The sequence below is a fragment of the Leopardus geoffroyi genome, chromosome C2 (assembly GCF_018350155.1).
Source record: "Leopardus geoffroyi isolate Oge1 chromosome C2, O.geoffroyi_Oge1_pat1.0, whole genome shotgun sequence".
In the NCBI taxonomy this organism is placed as follows: domain Eukaryota; kingdom Metazoa; phylum Chordata; class Mammalia; order Carnivora; family Felidae; genus Leopardus; species Leopardus geoffroyi.
The window spans coordinates 67,000,954-67,024,649 of record NC_059333.1 but is presented as its reverse complement, the minus strand read 5'-3'; the positions used below and the strand labels follow the sequence as shown (position 1 = coordinate 67,024,649).

Sequence of the window (23,696 nt, the reverse complement as noted above, 5' to 3'; positions counted from 1 at the left end):
GCATATATCTTTTCAAATGAGTGGGGGTGTTGTTGTTGTTGTTTTCTTTGGAAAATATCCAGTACTGTAATTATTAGATCATATCGTATTTCTATTTTTAATTTTTTGAGGAACTTCTATACTGTTTTCCACAGTGGCTGCACCAATTTGCATTCCCAGCAACTGTGTACAAAGCTAGAGGTATCACAATTCCAGAATTCAAGATACACTATAAAACTGTAGTAATCAAAACAGCATGGTACTGGTATAAGAACAGACACATAGATCAATGGAACAGATTAGAGAGCCCAGAAATAAACCCATGCTTATATGGTCAATTAATCTATAATAAAGGAGGCAAGAATATATAATGGAGAAAAGACAGTGTCTTCAACATATGATGCTGGGAAAACTAAGTTGCATGTCATCCTTGCCCAGGGGCCATTCCAATCTTCTCTGTGATTTTAATATATGTGCTGCCAAAGGAGCACAGTGCTTAGAAAACTAGACAGCTACATGCAAAAGAATGAAAATGTACTGCTTTCTTATACTATACACAAAAATAAACTCAAAAATGGATTAAAGACCTAAATAATGAGACCTGAAACCATAAAACTCCTAGAAGAAAAAATGGGTGGTAACTTCTTAGACATCAGCTGTAGAAATATTTTTCCAGATATGTCTCTTCATGCAAGAAAAACAAAAGCAAAATTAAGCTAGTGGGACTACACCAAAATAAAAGGTTTTGCACAGCGAAGGAAACCATTAATAAAACAAAAAGACAACCTACTGAATCGGAAAAGATATTTGCAAATGATATATGCAATAAGGGGTTAATATCCAAAATATATTAAGAACTTATACAACACCAAAAAAAACCCCAAATAATCCAATTAAAAAATGGGCAGAGGCCCTGAATAGACATTTTTCCAAACAAGACATACAGATGACCAACAGACACATGAAAAGATGCACAACATCGCTCATCATCAAGAAAATGCAAATAAAAACCACAATGAGATTGTCACCTTACACTTGTTAGAGTGGCTGAAATAAAAAACAGAAGAAATAACAAGTGTTGGTGAGGATCTGGAGAAAAATACTTTCTTATGAATTTTAGAATAATTTCCTTAAAAATAAGTAAATTCTGATGACACCTGATTGGAATTACAGTGTATTAATGGATCAATTTGAAGAAATCCAATGTTCTTTCTATTACCATCAGGCAAACTTGACTTTCAGGCTCAATATTTATTAGACAAATTCACTTTCTATCATTTAAAAATAAACAAAGAAGAAAACATATACTAACTAATTTATACAGGTGTTTTCTATGGTATTTAGCAAAAAATATATTATTGAAGAAGGAATATTTATGATGAAAGTGATGCTTTAGATCTTTTCATGTTATCAACTTTGTTTCCTCAAAATGAAAATTATGAATAATCAAAATGAATAAGGATTATTTCTATAACCTGAGAAAATTTTCTGTATAATTACCTATTTATAAAATCAAGATTGGCTAATTTATGATTATTTAATATTGGTCATGTATCATTACCAAAACTGAATAGCAGAGGCCTATGATTAATGATATTGATAATCAAATTATTAAGTTCCAGCACAGAATATTTGAAAATGGAAGTTGTTCCACATGTCCCATACCTTCCTCAAAATTCTAGAATTAAATATCAACTTTAGGTGAAAAAAGAGACTTAATTTGGGACCATTATTGTGAACAATTCATTCATTCATTCATTTATTTGCTCATTCATTCATTCAACATATTTTAATTTTAGAAAACACTGAATGCTATGAACTGTGCTACAAGTTAGGTACAAAATAAGAACAAGAAACACCTTCATTCAAGAATGAGGAAAATAAATGCAAGAATAATGGTATTGTAATACTCACTTTCCCTTCATCTCTTGGGCTATCACTTAAATGTACAACTGGACCTGGATGAGTCTTTGTGGATCTGTTAAATTAATTCAAAATAGTAATTAAAAAATAAAAATTAAAACACCTTACCATTAGAGACTGGAACAAAGAAATTATACTAAAATACACTCTTAATAATCTGAGAGTTATTCATTTGAAATTTGGTTGTTTTTCTTGAAGACTATCTTTCTTTCTCCTAGTAACTCTGTTAAAATAGGTGTAATTTTTTTAAAATCAGGTTTAAGAACATAGATCCATATAACAATAGGGTTCTTCATTTCTTTTTTGTTTTAAATGTTTATTTATTTTTGAGAGAGCAAGCACAACCAGGGGAGGGGCAGAAAGAGAAGGGGACAGAGGATCCAAAGCAGGCTTTGTGCTGCAGACAGACCCAATGTGGATCTCAAACTCACAAACCATGAGATCACGACCTGAGCTGAAGTCAGACGCTTAACCGACTGAGCCACCCAGGTACCCTAGGATTCTTTATTTCTATAGCACAAAAATTAAATACTCGAAGGGACAATATTAATAATGAAAGCGATGCTTTAGACATTTTCATGTTATCAACTTTATTTCCTCATTATCAAAGGAAAATTATGAATAATCAAGATGATGCCTTTTCATAAAAGTATGGATTTATGGACTGGGCATTTTTATGTTTGTTGCCTTATCTGGACCTCCGAAAATTTAAAAATGAACTTTTAGTTACACAAGAAAGAAAACTTACACAGCCATAAGGCTAATGCTGTAAATCCTTACAACCAAATTGCAAAGTATATAACTGATTTACAATTTCTTTTGACATAAAATCTCTAATTTTGCTCCTAAGAAAAGTTTAGTATCTCCTTTGATTTACAAAGAAACTCTCTCTAGTGATAGCCAGATTACAGAAAACTGGCAAACTGAGGAAACATAGTTCACTGGTTATGTCTTACTTATTTGTTATCTAGGGTAAGCAATAACAGGTAACTATGTGTCTAAGTGCATATTGTTAAAAGGACCTATGCTCTGTAAATCTGACTTTAAATTTATTCTACTCTGATATCTAGCATGTTTCTTTTGTGTTCCCTATTTTAACATACTGTTAAATATGATTATGTCATGGTTAAATATAATATGACCTGATATGACCATAGATTTGTTACTGCTCATTTTTCCACATCCTTTCTTCAACAGCCTATTTGTGCCAGACTAATTCTATTATGATTATATTGACATAATTCTAATTTATTTCTTATGCATACATTAAAACCATCAAAGATTCTTCACAAAATAGTAAAAAAGATTAAATTTTAAAAACTTGTTGGAATCAGAGAAAACTGACAAATTAAGTAACTCTAGGTTCCCTAGATACCGACTCCCCACAGTGACTCAGAGGAATAAATACAGATTTATTAGATATTTTGTTATTGGTTTTATCCTAAATCTCATTATCTAAAAATGGAAATAGTAGTACTGACTTTACTGAGTAATTATGAAAATTAGAACATATATATATATATATATATATATATATATATATATATATATCACCTAATATAATGGCAAAACATGTTAAGCACTCAATGAACAGTATGCATCATGACTGCTGTAAATCAATGGAATAATTGGGAACCAGAGTTACTATTTGCATTCTAAATGTAGTGTTTTATTAGAGTATAAGTGCCTCTGATAAGGACAATGTCCTTCAATTATCCTTTGGAAATTAATAATATCCAACAAACTACATACCCCTGTCTCTTGGGTTTGATTGGAACAGCAAATAACAAAGTGTACTCTGATTAACTAGTAAATATATAAGTTATTTCACTTAAAGAGTGTTCCATATTTAAAAAGTTTGGGAAACCCTGAATCAAACATAGTTACATATTTTTTTCTTCTATAAAACTTCTTAAAGCCATAATTTGCAAGTGAATATTGCAAATCTTTGATATTTTCCAGAAGTGTTGGTTCATAGGATCCTTCCTCATTGACCATATTAAGGCAATCACTGAAATATACTTTAAGAAACACTACTAAGGCCACATGCAAGACTCTACCATTTAGACTCTCAAACTCTGTTAAACACTCAAGTTCAGAAAATAATCTAGCATTAAACTTCAGTTGTTTGTATTTACTTTTTCAGACTATAGAAGATATACTATTGGTTGTAAAAAAGAAAGAAAGAAAGAAAGAAAGAAAGAAAGAAAGAAAGAAAGAAAGCCAAACTTAGAAGACACTAATAGTCAAAAGAAAAAAAAAAACTCTCATATTATTTCACTGCCTAAATATAACGACTACTAACATTTTGATATGTTTGTTCTGACTTTTCCCCTGACATTGTACCCCCAAAAACCATCAAGCATTCCTTGAAAAACTTATAGCCATAAAGCATTGGTGTATTCTAGATTCTGTAAATCCTACAAAAATTACTTTAGATAGAATTATCAATGACCTTAAAGTCATGTAATATCTATCTAAATAATGCCCAATAATATTTCTAGGTATCCCTATTTATTTATCTTCCTCCCATTCACCACGATAGCTTCTTAATAGTTTCCTTTGTGGACTTTCTTTCTCTTTCTATATCTTAAATATTGACATTCCTTTTCATTCTGCCCTTGTCTGTCATCTATTCCCATGTTATATATGGTCATGAATTCAAGAATGCACAGGAGCCAGGCAAGATTTGCAAATGAATTAAATAGGCTGAATGAGAACTGTGCCAAACTGGATGCACATTATCCACCTATAAAAGGTGGATTGATTATTGACTGCCATGACAACAATACTGAACTAGAATTGTCTCATCATGAATTTTCATGAAAATCTGGAAGTACAACTTTTTATTTCTACTCTACCAATTTTCAAATATTACAAATAACTCAGAACATACTTAAAACTCTGGTAGCCAAACAAAACATATCTGTGAGTCAGAATTGGTTGAGTGTCTGCTAGTTTGCTACTTGTTTTTTATATACTCTTCATACACAATCTCATCTTTTTTCATGGTTTCAATGACCATAAATTCAGATCTCATTACCTTCAGATCCATATATCCCACTTCATATCATTTTGAATGTCTTACAAACACATACAACTCAACCTACCTAAAATTGAACTCATTATTTTACTCCCAACTTACTCAATCTCCTACTTTATTTCACTGAATGGCACCCTTACCTACACAGTGGCTCAAGCCTAACATCTCTTAATTCTTCTCGTTGTTCTTAGATCCTTCCATAATACCCAAGTCTGGCCTCTTCTATCTTCTATTTATTTAATTATGACAGCTTATCTCCACTCCTAAATCAATCATAATGTTTACCTAGAATACAGTCTTTCTCTCTTTAATCATTTCTTCATATCTGCCTCAGAGTAGTCTTCCTAAATGCATATTTAATCAAGTCAACTCTCTGCATAAAGCCCTTCAAAATCTAGCCCTTGGCCTTAGAAGTCCAAACTTCTCAAACTGCCTTAAAAAGCCTTTCATATTATATCCCCTGATTACTTCTCCTTTGTCATCCTCTCTCCCAGGTATTATAACCAACTAAACTACTTAAAATTCCTGTGCATGGAACAAAAACTCTCTCAAATTCCACCCTTTAAACTTTCTATCCCCTCCTCCTAGAGTACTTCCACCCCTGTCTCCCAATTCTTCAGTCAACTGAAATTCTCATCCTGTCAGATAGCAACATAGATGTAACTTTCTTCACAGACACTTCTCTGAGACCCCATGTTAGGTGTCCTTCTTATGGAATTGTCACATTTTATTTCCAATATATTGGAATTGCCTTTTTAATTAATCTCACCTTTATTAGACTAAAAGCCCCAAGAGGACAGTAACTATGTCTTCCCAGGTCATAGTTGTTTCCCAGTACAGAGCATATCGTAGTGTACAATAAACATGTTTGAGTGATTGTTAAACACAAGTCTTACATTTATTATTTAATTCTGAATTTCATGCTCAAATTTTAATCATATGTAGAAAAAAATAGGTTATATATTTTTAACGTTTATTTATTTTTGAGACAGAGAGAGACAGAGCATGAACGGGGGAAGGTCAGAGAGAGGGAGACACAGAATCTGAAACAGGCTCCAGGCTCTGAGCTGTCAGCACAGAGCCCGACGTGGGGCTCGAACTCACGAACTGTGAGATCGTGACCTGAGCCGAAGTCGGACGCTTAACCGACTGAGCCACCCAGGCGCCCTGGTTATATATTTTTAAAAGCCAGGGCTGTTCCATAGAAATATTTATTTTTGTGCTCAAACCTGGAGTACATTTTCCCATAGAAATATTTTTATGTCAGTTTAGTTCTATGCTACTATTTTATGGGTCTATAAACATCACTGTTTCTATGGAAAATGTGTTCCAGTTTCCAAATAATTAATACATACATTTTGGGAGCACAAAATATTTATAATTATGGGAATTGACTATAATTACAATTAAGAGGCTTCACTAAAAAAAGAAAAAAAATTACAAAATAACATTGAATGGAAAGTATTTCAAGTAAGAACTACCTAGTAATAATTTCACATCTCTTAAAGACAATTCTGCATTTGCTATACTTAGAAAATGTATTGTTAAAACTTGTGTCTAAAATTCTATTACTGAAATTATCTTTTAAATATATTTTTTTTATTGTCCCATACACTTGACACATATTAACAGGAAGTGACATGTATTTTCTAATGTATCTGAAGAGGTAGAGAGCAGTTAAAAGACCGTTCTAGGAGACTGGCAGTTGCCATTTAAAATTATATGTATCACAATGGATCTATAATTGCATGGAACACACTTTTGGAAATTTGGTCTATGTAAACCAAGAAACATTCAAGAGGTAATGTTGTCTACTAATAATTTCTTGAGGATATTTCAGGACATTTTTCAGAGGCATGTACAACTCTATAAAAGATGATATTTCTATAAATGGTAGATTCTATTATGATGCTGTATCACATGTCTAAGATCATACTATGAAAAATAAAAGTGTCTTATTTTATTTTAGTTCCTTCTAATTTTACCCTCCTTTACAGTTTTTAAATTCATCATTAGTCAATCGTAAAAGTTAGACTATATAAATACATACAGGTAAAGTAGAAATCACTAATGAACTATGAAAAGTATTTGGTAAGCATGTGAATATGGAAACAAAACAGCAAAAGTGATGAAATATTTGATATATTTGGATAATAAACTTCTTAATTAGCATCATTCAACTAAACACAAATGATACATCTATTACTATTTGTACTAATGTTAAATTTGTATAAAAGTTTATAATTCAATCTCTCAAGTTTATTTATGTTTTTATCAATATCCTAAAACAATATTATGAAAGCAAACATTAAGTTCATCCCTATTTACCACTTCTATAGAACTGAGATTATAGTGGGAAAATCTTTCCCAAATAGCTAAAAAAGTAAATAATTTTTGGAAGACATAGTTGACTATTGGATAAACTTTTTTCAAAATACACATATAGAACATCAAAATACATATGAGTAAAATAGCTCATGCCAATTATGAATGAAAGCTGTAAGCCAATAGTAGAGTGTAACTATCAAAGTAACTCTTCAGTAGTGTCATCAATCACTTAGTAACCACTCTGTGGAAAGCACCAAAATAAGCGAAGTATGAAGAAAAGGAAAGGAACAGTGAACAAAGATTCTACCCTGGAGCAGCTCTTAATCTAATCAGGGATGAAGAATTACCATTGATAAAAGACCCATTAGGACATAATACAAAAGGAATATTATAAGAAGATCATAATTAGTAATAACCTTTCCTATCAAGTAATATACAGGCACATTGAAACATTAAAAATTGGGAATGGTAGATTTATCATAAAGACCAGACTCAAGCTTCATAAAAATAGGCTGTTTTAATCAGAGCTTTGGAGAATTAATTATGTAACTTAGAATATATCTATACAAGAGAGAGAATGAGCCAGCCTCAAGTTAAATATATCTTATTAAGGACCTAATATGCACAGAACATAAACATTTATTAAAGAAAAATTTTTTCCTGATTAAGTGACTAGGAGACAGTGACCAGGAAAATTGTCCATGTATGTACCACAAAAAGATAACTTGGAATTCCACAAAGCTTCACATTTGGGGAATTTCACATTTTTACATGTGCATAAACTTAAATATCAATGCCAAAGTCAAAGTGGTAATTACCACTAACCACATATCCAAATGGATGCATATGTCAAAACATGAAAAATATTGATAAATTCATTCTCCTTAGAACTCTGAACAATATGTTAGGCAAATGAAGAATAAGCTACCACCAATAAAAAATATGTGAACTGGTTATGATTATTTTTACATAAAATGAAATGTGGTCACAATCCACTTGCCATTCCCATTGGAAGCGGCTATACTAAGAATGACAATAAAGAAATGAGATGATTTCCTGTATAACTTTTAGAATGAGTCTTAGCTTATTATCATCAAATTTTATATACATAACCCTTAGTTATTCAGAAACTCTTAAGTATTCAGAAAGGCTAAAATAAGAATATGTTAATACTACAATAATTTTAAGTCTGTACAGTTTCAAATTATTTTAGCTAAACTTTTCACACAAATTAATCATAAATTAGCTATAAATGTTTCAAATAACTCTGTAATTTGACATATATTTTACATAACCATGTGAAATATTTAAGCCAAATAAAGTGATATTCAAATTCAAACTTACAGCTCAATTGCCTTGTTCCACATGATAACATATCCAGAAAGAATGAAAGATTCAATATTTACAATATGTGTATTTCCTCTTTCTGTTCCAACATAGAGCCATTTACTCTGGAAAGGTAGATGACAGTAAGTAATTCTGAAAGAAAGAAAATTACAATTAAAATATCTAAATTTTATATTTGGTCAGCATTATATTTTCCTTATACTTATTAGGTAGCGATAGCTATATAAACAATAAAATTTACTATACACTCAAGTAGCATTTATTTACTAGCAGAGGATATAGGATATATAACAAGAGTACATCATTAAAAATAATTATGATAATAATAACCACTATTTAATAAGTATCTACCATGGACATTAACATATATTGTTTCTAATTCTGAAAAGAGCACTCCAAGACAGATAAATATTTCTATTTTACACAGAGGAAACTGAGGCCAGGAATTTTTATTTTTACTTGCAGAGGACTGACACCTAGTAAGTGGCAAAACTGGGATTCAAATATACTCCTATCTGATTGCAAAATTAGCATATTTATACACTGGTCATTTTTCTTCAGTAATATTCACTTCAAATAGAAATTAAGTACATAGGAAACAAATTTCAGTTAGAGAATTTGTAGCTTTGTCTGCATAAGATCATAAATTATTTACTATTTATTCAGATGCTTGGAATCTAATTAGTATAAAGAAAACTTATAAGGTCAGAGATCTACCATACTATTCCTTTGGGCTTTTTTATTCTGCCTTTATCTTCACAGTAGGTTTTCTGACCAATTCTGGGAACCTGTTCTATAGCCAACACAACCAAGACACCTATAAATAAAATATGGGAATTTACCAGAGCCTTCTATTGACAGTGTATCACTCTTTAGTTTTGCCTATTCAGGCTCCTTAATCACTCTTAAAATGACAAGGGAGGTAAGTTCATAGTTATCCATTGTCAGAACTTATTATTGAATCATAATATTTCCTAGAATTCACTCAGAAAGAGAGCTGGTAAATTGTTAGAAGAACAGGACAGAATTCTGATGCCAGGCAGGCAGACCAATACGGGGGGAAAAAAAAGGAATGTGAATGGTAAATTCCCCCCCAAAATTCTATTTCATACCTCTTTTTTATATAAGACTAAACATCCAGTCTGTTGAATTTATATTCTCAGTCTGGTTCATTGAAGTATTCAACAGCCTACCTCTCTAAATCAAAATGTATTAAAAAGTATTCTGCTAAAAGCACCTTGCACATTACATCCAAAAATTGAGAAATCCTGCTATCATATATGTACTTACAGTTAATTGGCAATCTAATTGAAGTGTAACCTATATGATATTGGACAAGTCTGATTAAAACCTAAAGTCTAGAAGTGCTATTGCCAAGGAATATTTAATAATGTCCCACAGGAAATAATATGATGGTCATGTTTCTAGGCAATGAAGGATCTATTTCAAATTCAATGTAAGTGGAAAAAGGAAACTCATTTTAAAGAGGATTTAGATTACCCTTTCTGAATCAGAGTTGGAAAAAACACTAATTTAATAAAAGTAAACAAAAATTTAGTAGTTCTTGTAGATAAAGAGCAAACTTCAATATGACCTAGTCATTTCCAAGGTTAACAAGAAAAATCTAAAAAGCGCCACGATTCAGTAATGAAGGCTGAAGCAAGAGGCAGAACTCTAGTATAGAGAAACTTTACAAGAATGATGGAATACATGAAAAAGACCCAAACAGGATTAGAACTATTCTTTGAACCAACATTACTTTTCCCCTAATTCTAATTGACAAGAAACTAGACCTTTGATGACAGAAGGGTTTCACCTTATGTCCCATGTCCAACTGATGGGTGGTGGTTAAACAACTGATTTTTTTCACAGGATTCCCAGACTTTATTTGAACCCAACAAAAAAGACTAATGTGATTTATGTAAGATGCTTGACATGGGTGAGGGAGAGGGCATGATTACACTTATGCTGTATATTTGATAACCCTAATAAGTGACTAATCAATACCTTATTGAATTTATTATATTTAATAGTTACTCTTTCACTTGTAATGTATTTCCACCACCATAACCCGAAAGATGAAAGATTTTCTGTTATGTAGGAACCCTGGAAAAATAATCTTATTCCTATATCCATATTCACTATCATTCTCTCTAGTATATCATCTAAGACATTGTTAGCCTTCCATCCATTTACCCATTAATTCAAATTTCACTAAATAATTCTTTATAAAAAGCACTGGCAGAAGGCATGAATAGACACTTTTCCAAAGAAGACATCCAGATGGCCAACAGACACATGAAAAGATGCTCAACATCACCCCTCATCAGGAAAATACAAATCAAAACCACATTAAGATACCACCTCACACCAGCCAGAGTGGCTAAAATGAGAAAATCAGGAGACTATAGATGCTGAAGAGGATGTGGAGAAATGGGAACCCTCGTGCACTGTTGGTGGGAATACAAATTGGTACAGCTGCTCTGGAAAACAGTGTGGAGGTTCCTCAAAAAATTAAAAATAGAACTACCCTATGACCCAGCAATAGCATTACTAGGAATTTATCCAAAGGATACAGGAGTGCTGATCATAGTGGCACTTATACCCCAATGTTTATAGCAGCGCTTTCAACAATAACCAAATTATGGTAAGAGCCTAAATGTCCATCAGCTGATGAATGGATAAAGAAGATGTGGTTTACATATACAATGGAATACTACTTGGCAATGAGAAAGAATGAAATCCTGCCATTTGCAGGAACGTAGATATAACTGGAGGGTATTATTCTAAGTGAAATAAGTCAGTCAGAGAAAGTCACATATCATATGTTTTCACTCATATGTGGGTCTTGAGAAACAAGAGAAGGGGAAAAAAATAGTTACAAACAGAGAGGGAGGGAGGCAAACCGTAAGAGACTCTTAAATACAGAGAACAAACTTAGGGTTGATAGGGGGTGGGGGAAAGGGGAAAGTGGGTGTTGGGCATTGAGGAAGGCACTTGTTGGGATGAGCACTGGGTGTTGTATGTAAGTGATGAACCACGGGAATCTACCCCAAAAACCAAGAGCACACTTTACACACTGTATGTTAGCCAATTTGACAATAAATTATCTTAAAAAATAAAAGCACTGTCCTTGATTACAACACATCTACTCTTTTTCCTCTCAAAACAATATGCCATTTAATTGGAGAGATAAGACAAGTAGACGAGTAAACAAAAATAAAAGTAAAGTGTGTCTGTTGCTATAAAGGATTCAAAGAAGGGAGGAATTAATTCTAGTAAGGGCAATTAAGGAATGCTAAGGTAGAAAACTGCATTTAAATTGGGCCATTATAAAAATAAAAGCAAAAATGAACTATTGGGGCCTCATCAAGATAAAAAGCTTCTGCACTGGAAAGGAAACCATCAACAAAACTAAAAGGCAACCGACAGAATGGGAGAAGATATTTGCAAGTGACATATTGGATAAAGGGTTAGTATCCAAAATCTATAAAGAACTTACCAAACTCAACACCTGAAAAACAAATAATCCAATGAAGAAATGGGCAAAAGACATGAATAGACACTTTTCCAAAGAAGACATCCAAATGGCCAACAAACACATGGAAAGATGCTCAACATCACTCATCATCAGGGAAATACAAATCAAATCCACATTGAGATACCATCTCACACCAGTCAGAGTGGCTAAAATTAACAACTCAGGAAACAACAGATGCTGGCAAGGATGTGGTGAAATGGGAACACTCTTGCACTGTTGGGGGAATGCAAACTGGTGCAGCCACTCTCAAAATATCAAAATTAGAACTACCCTACAACCCAGCAATAGTACTACTAGGAATTTATCCAAGGGATACATGAGTGCTGATTCATAGGGGCACATATACCCCAATGTTTATAGCAGCACTTTCAACAATAACCAAATTATGGAAAGAGCCTAAATATCCATCAACTGAGGAATGAATAAAGAAGATGTGGTTTATATATACAATGGAATACTACTTGGCAATGAGAAAAAAATGAAATCCTGCCATTTGCCGCAAGATGGATGGAATTGGAAGGTATTATGTCAAGTGAAATAAGTCAGTCAGAGAAAGATATCATAATTTTTCACTCATATTTGGAACTTGAGAAACTTAACATAAGGCCATGGGGGAAGGAAAGGGGAAAAAATAGTTCCAAACATAGAGGGAGGCAAACCATAAGAGACTGTTAAATACAGAGAACAAACTGAAGGTTGATGGGGGAAGCAGGGAGAGGGGAAAATGGGTGATGGGCATTGAGGAGGGCACTTGTTGGGATGAGCACTGGGTGTTGTATGTAAGCGATGAATCATGGGAATCTACCCCCAAAACCAAGAGCATACTGTATACACTGTATGTTAGCCAACTTGACAATAAATTACATTAAAACGTTTTAAAAATTAAAAAATAAAGATGATGCCAAAATTTGAAAAACTAAACAAACAAATAAATAAATAGGGCCACTATATTAAAAATCTAGTAACTCTATAGTTTGATATATGTGTTACATAATCATAATAAATAAATAAAATCAATGTTTTCAAAGCTTGAAGAATGTACAGACCTTTAAAGTTTTTTGCTTATCTTCACTTTTCACTTACTTTTATAAATTCTTTAACTTATGTATAAAGTAAGATATAAATTCCTGATCCTTATGGCTTTTATATATACATAGAAAAATACAAAATACAAATAAAACTACATCTAGAATTCAAATTAATGACATTAGTTTATGTGACAGATGGATTTTTTTTTAAAGAAATAATTAACCTCACAATATGGATATGTTTGTGACTACACAAGTTCTTTTGATTTGGGATATATTTATTCCATGTTTTTCTTCTACCACTTGTGTATACTTGAACAGTTTTGAACTCTATTCCATAGTACATCATTACATACTTTTATAATCATTTTGCATGAATACATAATACATGTGCATAGTCTATTTCTATTATTTTATTAATCCATAACAATTAAAATAACACCATTTGGTGCCAACACAACCACAAATGCAAATTTAATTTCACATATGGGAACTGTGTGACAGTATTTTTGTATAAAATTGTTTGTTCAAGTCACTCAGAATCTTTCCATTAATGTGATTATAAAAATAAAAATATTACAATCAGAAACTATTGTGGAAAATTCATAACTCCAAGTCTATGCCTATAGATCCTAATTTGAGAAACACTGTCAACACAAGCCAAAACTATATTTTAAGAAAGTTAAGTGGTTTAAAATTATAGAGACTTTGCTGTATGAAATTAAGTGGGAGATTTCAAGTTTGAAACTTTTTTCCCCTAAGTTCTAACATAGTTCAATTTTAGTCTTATTTTGTATCCAGATACTAGGTAAAACCTCTACTATCAGGCATGATGACTCTGGCTCCAGTCCCTTCTATAATATTTATAATTATGCTTTACAACCTGGTGATACTCAGAATCAGGTGTATTCTACATATTAAAAATACAAATGCCACAGAGAGGAAAGTTCAACAGTTCTGAAGTAAATCTAGCAACATTGTTTTAAAAATCTTTCTGGGTGGTTTTGATGCACCCATAGTTAAGAACTACTAAATTATAGCAATAATTTTTAATCTTTATTATAAATAAATATCTCATTAAAATGCATATTTTCACATTCAAGGGATAGAACATGTACTGATACTTTAACAAGTAACCTCAGTACTTGATATTCAAAATGAAGTCCATAGACCAGCATGAGCATCATCTGGAAACTTAGTGGAAATTCAAATCTCAGGCTCTACCCCAGAATCAGAAACTACATTTTATGAGGAATACCCAGGTTAGTCACGTACACTTAAAGTTTAGTTACTACTGTTCTAGGTGATTCTAATATAGATAACCTATGACCAGTATTTATGAAATACTGTTCTGTGATTGAATGAATGCCATTATTTTACACTTAAAGTTTTAGGATAAGAACCTAAATTACTAAGTTAGTAATAGGATAAAGCCATATAGCTGCGTAGTTCTCCCCAAATAGCTAACAGTGGTGATAAAAAGAACCACAACAACAGCCCAGGGAAAGAAACAGACAGCTACCCTAAGACTCCCTCAGCATATTGATTCAAAGACTGATACTTAGAGGAATTTTAGTAGAAAAACTAAAATCATATAAAAGAAAAATAAAGAATTAAAAATTCTCTAAGAAATAGAATCTGATAACATTGGATAACCTGTAGCCAGCTCAAATTCTAACACAAGAGACAAAATTAAACAGAAAACTGAAAATTTACTTGAATTTCATACACAGTCTTAATTAACTAACCAGATAGTAAAAAACTCACTCAATTTTGTATCTTTAATTATTTATTGTAATTATTTGGAAAACTATCAAAAATAAGTCAAATTTTTAAAATAAGCCAAATCTTTATAGTTCCATAAGGAATAACATCATGATTTCTGGCAGACCCAAGTCTGAGAAGCTTATTCTCATTCCGCTACAGCAAAAGAAATAACATTTTCTACCTTCATTTAAAGTCACAGCATATTTTGGGGTACCTGGGTGATTCAATCAGTTAAGCATCCAACTCTTGATTTCAGCTAAGGTCATGATCTCATGGTTCGTGGGTTCAAGTCCTGCATCGCTTCATTGGGTTCTCTCTTCCCCTACCCTGCTCATGCGTGTGCGTGCTTTTTCTCGCAAAAGAAATGAATAAGCTTTAAAAAATAAATAAATTCATAGAACATTTCAACTTCTAAATGAAAGAACTGAGTTAGTGGAGGCCACGTGGGGAGCAGGTATGAGGTCCTTCTATTGTGGTCAGGATGATAAAAGTAGAAGTAAAATAAGGAGTGATAATTATACCCTACCCAGCAGTTACAAAGTGTTTCTATCTCTGAAGATAGTAAAGGCCAACAGGGAAATCTGAATTTCTATTCCCATCTGTTAGTAACAAGATGACATCTGTCCTTTACTGCCAGAGTTAAAAAAAAAACCTACCCCAAAAAGGTTCAAATAAGATGTACCATTTCAGGGGCGCCTGGGTGGCGCAGTCGGTTGAGCGTCCGACTTCAGCCAGGTCACGATCTCGCAGTCCGTGAGTTCGAGCCCCACGTCAGGCTCTGGGCTGATGGCTCAGAGCATGGAGCCTGTTTCCGATTCTGTGTCTCCCTCTCTCTCTGCCCCTCCCCCATTCATGCTGTCTCTATCTGTCCCAAAAAATAAATAAACGTTGAAAAAAAAAAAATTAAAAAAAAAAAAAAGATGTACCATTTCATAACATAATATCCAAAATAACCAGTTTTAATAAAACATCCTTCATCATACCAAGAAATAGGAAATCTCAATTTGAAGTTAGAAATCACTGATAAATATTTAAAAGAAGCTAACATAAAAATGCAATGAAAAATTATGAATGAAATGAAATGAAATTAAAAAAATGGAAAGTGTCAGCAAAGAAACAGGAGATAAAAACCAAATGCAAATTTTCCTACTGAAAAATACAACCAAGAAAATTTTAAAACCTATGGATAACCTCAAGAGCAGAATGGAGGGCACAGAAAAAAGACTCAGTGAACTCAGAGATAAAAGAATAAAAATTATCCAATCTGAACAACAAACAGAAATAGATGTTTTTTAAAAAATTTCAAGACTCAGAAACTTGTGAGATAAAAATAAAAGATCTAACAACCATGTTATCAGGGCCCCAGAAGGAAAGGAACAGAAAATGGGACTGAAAAAAGTAAAGATATCATGTCCAAAACTTCTAAATTTGGCAAAAAAAAAAAAAAAAACCCAAAAAACTCAAGAGGCTGAGAAAAACTAAATAGGATAAACCCAAATAAATAAAATTAAGACAGATCATAGCCAATTATCTAAGAGGAAAAAGATAATATCTTAAAGGCAGCATAATGGAAATAAAACCGTAACTATCGGAGAAAATATTCCAATGATGGCAAATTCCTCACCAGAAAACCAGGGGCCAAAAGGAAGTAGAACACTGTTCAAATGCTTAGGGAAAGAACTATCAACACAGAATTCTATATTCTCCCAAAATAACCCCTAAGAATAAGGGAGAAACCAGTATATTATTAGATGAAGGAAGACTAAGAGTTTGTCACTAAAAGACAAACTCTAAAAGAATGGTTAAAAGGAGTTCACTAAACAGAAAAAAGATCAAAGACATTTTTGAATATCAAGTGTGAATAAAAAACCTACAGGGAGAGTAAAAATACAGTTAAATACAATATATTTTCCACCTTCCCTTGAGTATCCTAAATTATCATAGCCGAAGAAAAAATTATAACACAGTCTGATGTGGTTTTAAATACAGAGAGAGGAGAACTTATTTAAAATGAGGAAAGTAAAGGAAAATAAAGAAAGGAAATGTCTATACTTCATTCAAACTGAGAAAATGCAGTAGCAGATTTTGATAAGTTGTTTATACATAATGAAATGTCTACAGAAACCATTAAAAAGTGAAATGATACAAAGAGATACACTAAAAATTATAAATAAATCAGAATGGAATTCCAAAATAATGTTCTATTAACACACAGGAAGGCAAGTAAAAAACATTTGAATGAAAAATAAAATAAGCAGACAAAAAATAGACAACTTAAGCACTAACATACCATAATTACATAAAATGTAAATACCAATTACAATTGGCAGAGTGAACTTAAAAACTGCTCAACTATATGCTGTGCACAAGAAACTCGCTTGAATACACTGACATGGGTGAACTGAAAGTAACAGGAAGGACAAAGATACATCAAATAAACATTACTCGAAAGGAAGCAGGAATGGGTGTACTAATACCAGATAAAAATGTAACAACTTTGGAGAATAGAAAGTGACCAGAGACAGAGAGGGACATTATGTAAAGATAAAAAGATCAATTCACCAAGAAGACATGGCAATCCTAAATGTGCATTTCCAAACAACAAGTTGCAAATTATGTGAAGCAAAAACCAAGAAGAGAAAAAGAGAATCCATGATGCTAGTGCATTTCAACACCTGTCCCCAGCAAATGAGCAAGGGTATAGAACTCAACACAACCATCAGTCAACAGGACCTAATCAACATTTATAGAATAATCTGCCAAACAACAGCAAAATATCTTGTCACCACAAAACATATACTAAGACACCACATTTTGGGCTCAAAAATAAACTTCAACAAATTTTAAATAATCAAGTCATATAGAATGTGTTCTCTAAATACAAAGGAATCACATTTGAAATCAAAAAAGATAAGAGAAAAAATCTCCAAACACTTGTAACTAAGCAACACACTTCTGTTCTATGGGTCCAAGAAGTCATCACAAGGGAATTTAAAAAACACAAGAAATAATAAGTGTTGACACAGATGTGGAGAAAAAGGAACCCTCATGCACTATTGATGGGAATGCAAGCTGGTACAGCCACTGTGGGGACAAGTGTGGATATTCCCCCCAAAATTAAAAATATAATTATCATATGATCCAGTAATTCCACTAGTAGGTATTTACACAAAGAAAACAAAAATATTAATTCAAAACCATATATGCACCCCCATGTTTATTGCAGCATTATTTACAATAGCCAACATATGGAAGCAACCCAAGTGTCCATTCATAGATGAAGGGATAAAGATACAGTGTGTGTGTGTGTGTGTGTGTGTGTGTGTGCACGTGCACATGCGCACACTGGAATATTACACAGCCATAAAAAGAATGAGATCTTGCCATTTGCAACAACATGGATAGACCTAGAGGATATAATGCTAAGTAAAATAAGTCAAAGAAAGACAAATACCATATGATATCATTCATATGTATACTTTAAGAAACAAAAAAAATGGACAAAGAAAAAATGTATAGAATTATTGAATCATTATATTGTACACCTGAAACTAATATAACACTGTATATTAATAATACTTCAACAAAAGACATGTATGTTAAGCTCTTGGAAAAAAATACATTGAACTGAATGATGCTGCAAATACATGAAATCAAAACTGGTGAAACAGCTAAATCAATTCCTAGAGGAAGTATATAGTACTAAATACTTACATTAGAAAAGAGAAAAAGTTTCAGGTCAATAACTAAGCTTCCACGAACCTAGAAAAATATTTTTCCAAGAACCTAGAAAAATAAGAGTAAGATAAACCTAAACCAAGTAGACAAAAGAAAACAATAAAGAGCAGAAATCAATGAAACTGAAAACAGAGAAGCAAAGGAGATAATCAGTGAAACAAAAAGCAATTTCCTTGAAAATTTCAAGAAACTTGAAAAATCTCCAGCAAGATTGACAAGGAAAAAAAGACATAAAAGACAATTTACCAAATTAGGAATGAAACAAGGAATATCAATACAGATAAATAACAGCTCTATACAAATATATCCAATAGTGTAGGTAGAATGGACAAATTCATCAAGAAGCACAAATAAGCACAATTCCCCATATCTGAAATAAATTAAATAGTCCTATAACTATTAAGAAAATTAATTGTTTTTTTAATTTCCAGAAAAGGAAACTTCAGTCTCAGATAGATTCACTAGTGAATTCTATCAAACATTTAAAGAAGAACTAAAAATCTCTTCCAGGAAATACAAGAGGGAAACTTCCAAATTCATTCTATGAGACTAGCACTACCCTGATACCAAGACCAGACTCCATTACAAAAAAAAAAAAAAAAAAGAACTACAGGGGTGCCTGACTGGCTCAGTAGGTTAAGCATCCAACTTCAGCTCAGGTCACGATCTCATGGTTTGTGAGTTTGAGCCCCGCGTCGGGATCCATGCTGACAGCTTGGAGCCTGGAGCCTGCTTCAGGTCTTTGCTCCTCCCCCACTCATGCTCTATCTCTCAAAAATAAATAAACATTTAAAAACTTAAAAAAAAACAAAAGAACTACAGACCAATATCCCTGATGAGCATGGAGGTAAAAATTCACAATAAAATACTAGCAAACTGAATGCAACAGTATATTAAAAGGATCATTTATTGAGAGTGCTGTTATGGAAAGAGCCTAAATGTCCATCAACTGATGAATGGATAAAGAAATTGTGGTTTATATACACAATGGAATACTATGTGGTAATGAGAAAAAATGAAATATGGCCTTTTGTAGCAACGTGGATGGAACTGGAGAGTGTGATGCTAAGTGAAATAAGCCATACAGAGAAAGACAGATACCATATGGTTTCACTCTTATGTGGATCCTGAGAAACTTGACAGGAACCCATGGGGGAGGGGGAGGAAAAAAGAAAAAAAAAAAAAAAAGAGGTTAGAGTGGGAGAGAGCCAAAGCATAAGAGACTGTTAAAAACTGAGAACAAACTGAGGGTTGATGGGGGGTGGGAGGGAGGAGAGGGTGGGTGATGGGTATTGAGGAGGGCACCTTTTGGGATGAGCACTGGGTGTTGTATGGAAACCAATTTGACAATAAATTTCATATAATAAAAAAAAAAAAAAAAAAAAGAAAAGGATCATTTACCACAAGCAAGTGGGATTTATTCCTGGGTTGCCAGAGTGTTCAATACGTGCAAATCAATCAACATGATACACCACATTAATAAAAGAAAGGATAAGAACCACATAATCATTTCGATAGATGAAGAAAAAGCATTTGACAATGTACAACATCCATTCATGATAAAAACCCTCAACAAAGTGGGTTTAGAGGGAACATACTTCAACACAATAAAGGTTACCTATGAAAAACCCACAGCTAATATCACCCTAAATGGAGAAAAAACTGACAGATTTTCCTCTACAGTCAGGAAAGAGAAAGAGATGTCCCTTCTCACCACTGTTACTTAACATAGTACTCAAAGTCCTAGCCGCAGCAATCAGACAGCAAAAGAAATAAAAGGCATCCAAATTGGCAAGTCAAACTTTCACCATTTGCAGATGACATGATACTCTATGTAGAAAACCCAAAAGACTCCACCAAAAAACCTGCTATAACTTATGATATATGAATTCAGTAAAGTCACAGGATACAAAATCAATGTTCAGAAATTCATAAAAAAAAGATGAAATGCTGCATTGCAACAACATGAATGGAGCTAGAGAGTATTATGCCAAGTGAAACAAGTCAGTCAGAAAAGGAAAAATACATTTGATGTCACTCATATGTAGAATTTAAGAAAACAAATGAGCAATGGGAAAAAAAGAGAGAGAGAGAGGCAAACCAAGAAACAGACTCTTAACTATAGAGAACAAACTAATGGTTACCAGCAGGGATATAGGTAGTAGGATGGGTTAAATAGGTGATAGGTACTAAGGAGTATACGTGTTGTGATGAGCACAGGTGTTGTATGGAAGAGTTGAATCACTGTATTGCAGACCTGAAACTAATGAAACACTATATGTTAACTCACTGGAATTTAAATAAAAACTTAGAAAAAAGAATAGCTAATTGTATACTTTAAATATATAAAATTTTAATTTGCCAATTAGAACACAATAAAGCTTGTGGGAACAGGGGGAATATGCTACACATCAGTACTCCTCATAAGGACATAAAAGTCCTTAACAAAATATTAACATAGAATTGAACAGTATATAAAAAGGCCAAGAGGGGCTTATTCCAGGAATGCAAGGTTAGCTCAACACCAGTACATCAATGTAATTCACCATATTAACAAGCTAAAACAGAAAAGTAACATTATCATATCAATTGATGAAGAAATAGCATTTGACAAAATTCTACACTCATTAGTGATAAAAACTATCAAAAATGGCATTAGAGTGTATTTTATCAATTTGATAAAGAGCAGCTACCAAAACCCTACAATTAACTTTACACTTAATGGTAAAAGACTGTTTTCCCCCTAAAAATCAAGAACAAGACAAGGATGCCTGTTGTCATCACTCTTCTTCAACACAGTATTGGAAATTCTATCCAGTGTAAAAAAGCAAGAAATGCAAATAACAGCATGTAGATCAGAAAGGAAGAAATAAAATGTTTCTATCTGAAAGTAATATGATGGTCAACACAGAAAATCCCAAGGAATCCCAAGAAACTCTTAGAACTAAAAAGTGAGTTCACCAACATTGCAGCATACATAACTCAATTGTGTTTCTATATAATAGCAATGAACATGTGAAAGGTAAAATTTTAAATGCAGTATCATTTAAAGGCATTCAAGACATGCTATACTGAGGTGTAAATATTAAAAAATCATACAACTTTTATGCTAAAAACTACAAAAACCAGATGAAAGATCTAAGCAAACAAACATACAGTGTTCACACATTTTAATAATCAACATAGTAAAGATGTTGATTCACATTTTTATAAAACTCAGGCAAGATATTTTTGTGGTTTTATGGACATGCTTATTCTAAAATTTATATGGGAAGACAAAGGCACTAGAATAGCTAAAGCAATTGTGAAAAATAGTAAATAGGAGGAATAAGTCCACCCCATTACAAAACATAATACATAGCTACAGTAATCAAGACTGTGTGACATTGTCAGAAAGACAGACATACAGATCAATGGAATAGAAGAGAGAACACAGAAAAGTAAACCCACTTAATATGTCCAACTGACTTTTGACAAATATACAAGGCAATTCAATGAGGTCAACAAAGATAGTATAGAATTGGGTATCTATTAAGACAAAAATAAATCTCTACCGGAACTTTAAATTATACAAAAATTAATACAAATCACACATTTACAGATAAAATATAAAAATTTACCAAAATAAAATAGGAGAAAATCTTTGGGATCTGGGACAAAGCAATGAGTTCTTATATTTGATGAAAAAGTATAATCCATAATTAAAGAATTAATAAATTAGGATTCATCAAAATTTAAAACATTTTCTCTATGAAGAATTATGTTAAGAGAATGAAAATACAAACTATAAACTTGGAGAAAATATTTACAAATCACATATCTGACAAAGAATTAGTATCGAGAATAAATTTATAAATTCTCAAAACCGAATGATTAAAAAAAAAAACAAGCAAAAGCCTAACAAACTGAAAATCAGTTACTTCTATTGGACTTCGGGAAGAATCAAAGTCTCAGGACAAACTACAACCCAAAAATCTTTATATAAGAAGGAGTTTTTAGGGAAACCAAAAAACAAGAGAGACAAAATATCAAGGACACTAAAGATACGTGAAGCCTCTAACACTTAGAGCTATAGCAGGCATCATTACAGCCTTGCTCCTTACAACATCAATGTAAAACCTCATACTTAAGTTCTATCCACCTTGATACCTATTATCCAATAAACATGTCCAATTTACAGCAAAAAAAAAAAAAAAATACATGACATGATAAAAGGCAAGGAAAAATTCTGAAGAGACAAAGCAACACCAGAACCAGATTCAGATGTGACAAAAAAAAAAAAAAAAAAAAAAAAAAAAAAAAAACACAAAAAACACAAACAGAATAATTAGACAAGTGATTTTAAATAACTATGACTAATATTTTAAGTGCTCTAATGGAAATAGGAAACAACATGCAAGATGGATAATGTAAGCAGAGATGTAAACTCTAACAAGGATTCAAATAGAAATGTTAGATGTTAAAATAACTGTAAACAAAATGAAGAATGAATTTAATGAGCTCAAAAATACAGTGGACATGGCCAAAAAAGCAATCAGTAAACTTGAACCAAGTTACTAGAAACTTGCCAAGCTTAAATACTAAGAAAAAAGAAAAGAACAGAATATCTAAGAACTATGTGACAATTTCAAAAGATATACATATAATTGGAATACCAAGAGAAGAGAAAATGAGAAGATATATGTGAAGAAATAATGACTAAGAATCTTCCAAAATTAGTGACAGACACCAAACCACAGATCCAAAAAGCTCAAAGAAGACCAAAGAGAATAAATATATAAAATCTACACCTAGGCATATCATATTCAAACTGTAAGAATAAAGCCAGTGTCAGGGGGGAAGCCCACCTACCTACATAACCTATAGAGAGAGAAAAAAAAAAAAGAGTTACAGTGGATTTCTCATCAGAAACAAAGCAAGAAAGAACAGAGGGGAGTGAAAGAATTGGTTTTGGGGGTTCAAAAAAAAACCTCACCAACCTAGATTTCTATATCCAGAAAAA

General features: G+C 32.4%; 1 protein-coding gene and 1 pseudogene across 9 annotated transcripts in view; both read right to left on the bottom strand.

Annotated features, from left to right (window-relative positions):
* STXBP5L (syntaxin binding protein 5L) overlaps positions 1–23,696 on the bottom strand; it is a 377,555-nt gene that overhangs the window by 241,431 nt on the left and 112,428 nt on the right. For all 9 annotated transcript variants that reach the window (XM_045502185.1, XM_045502187.1, XM_045502190.1 and 6 more), the window contains exons 6-7: positions 8,618–8,752; positions 1,894–1,957 (exon numbers count right to left, since the gene is read on the bottom strand). In XM_045502185.1, coding sequence (XP_045358141.1) covers positions 1,894–1,957; positions 8,618–8,752 — 199 coding nt within the window. The remainder of the gene's footprint in view (positions 1–1,893; positions 1,958–8,617; positions 8,753–23,696) is intronic.
* LOC123576268 lies at positions 373–470 on the bottom strand (annotated as a pseudogene).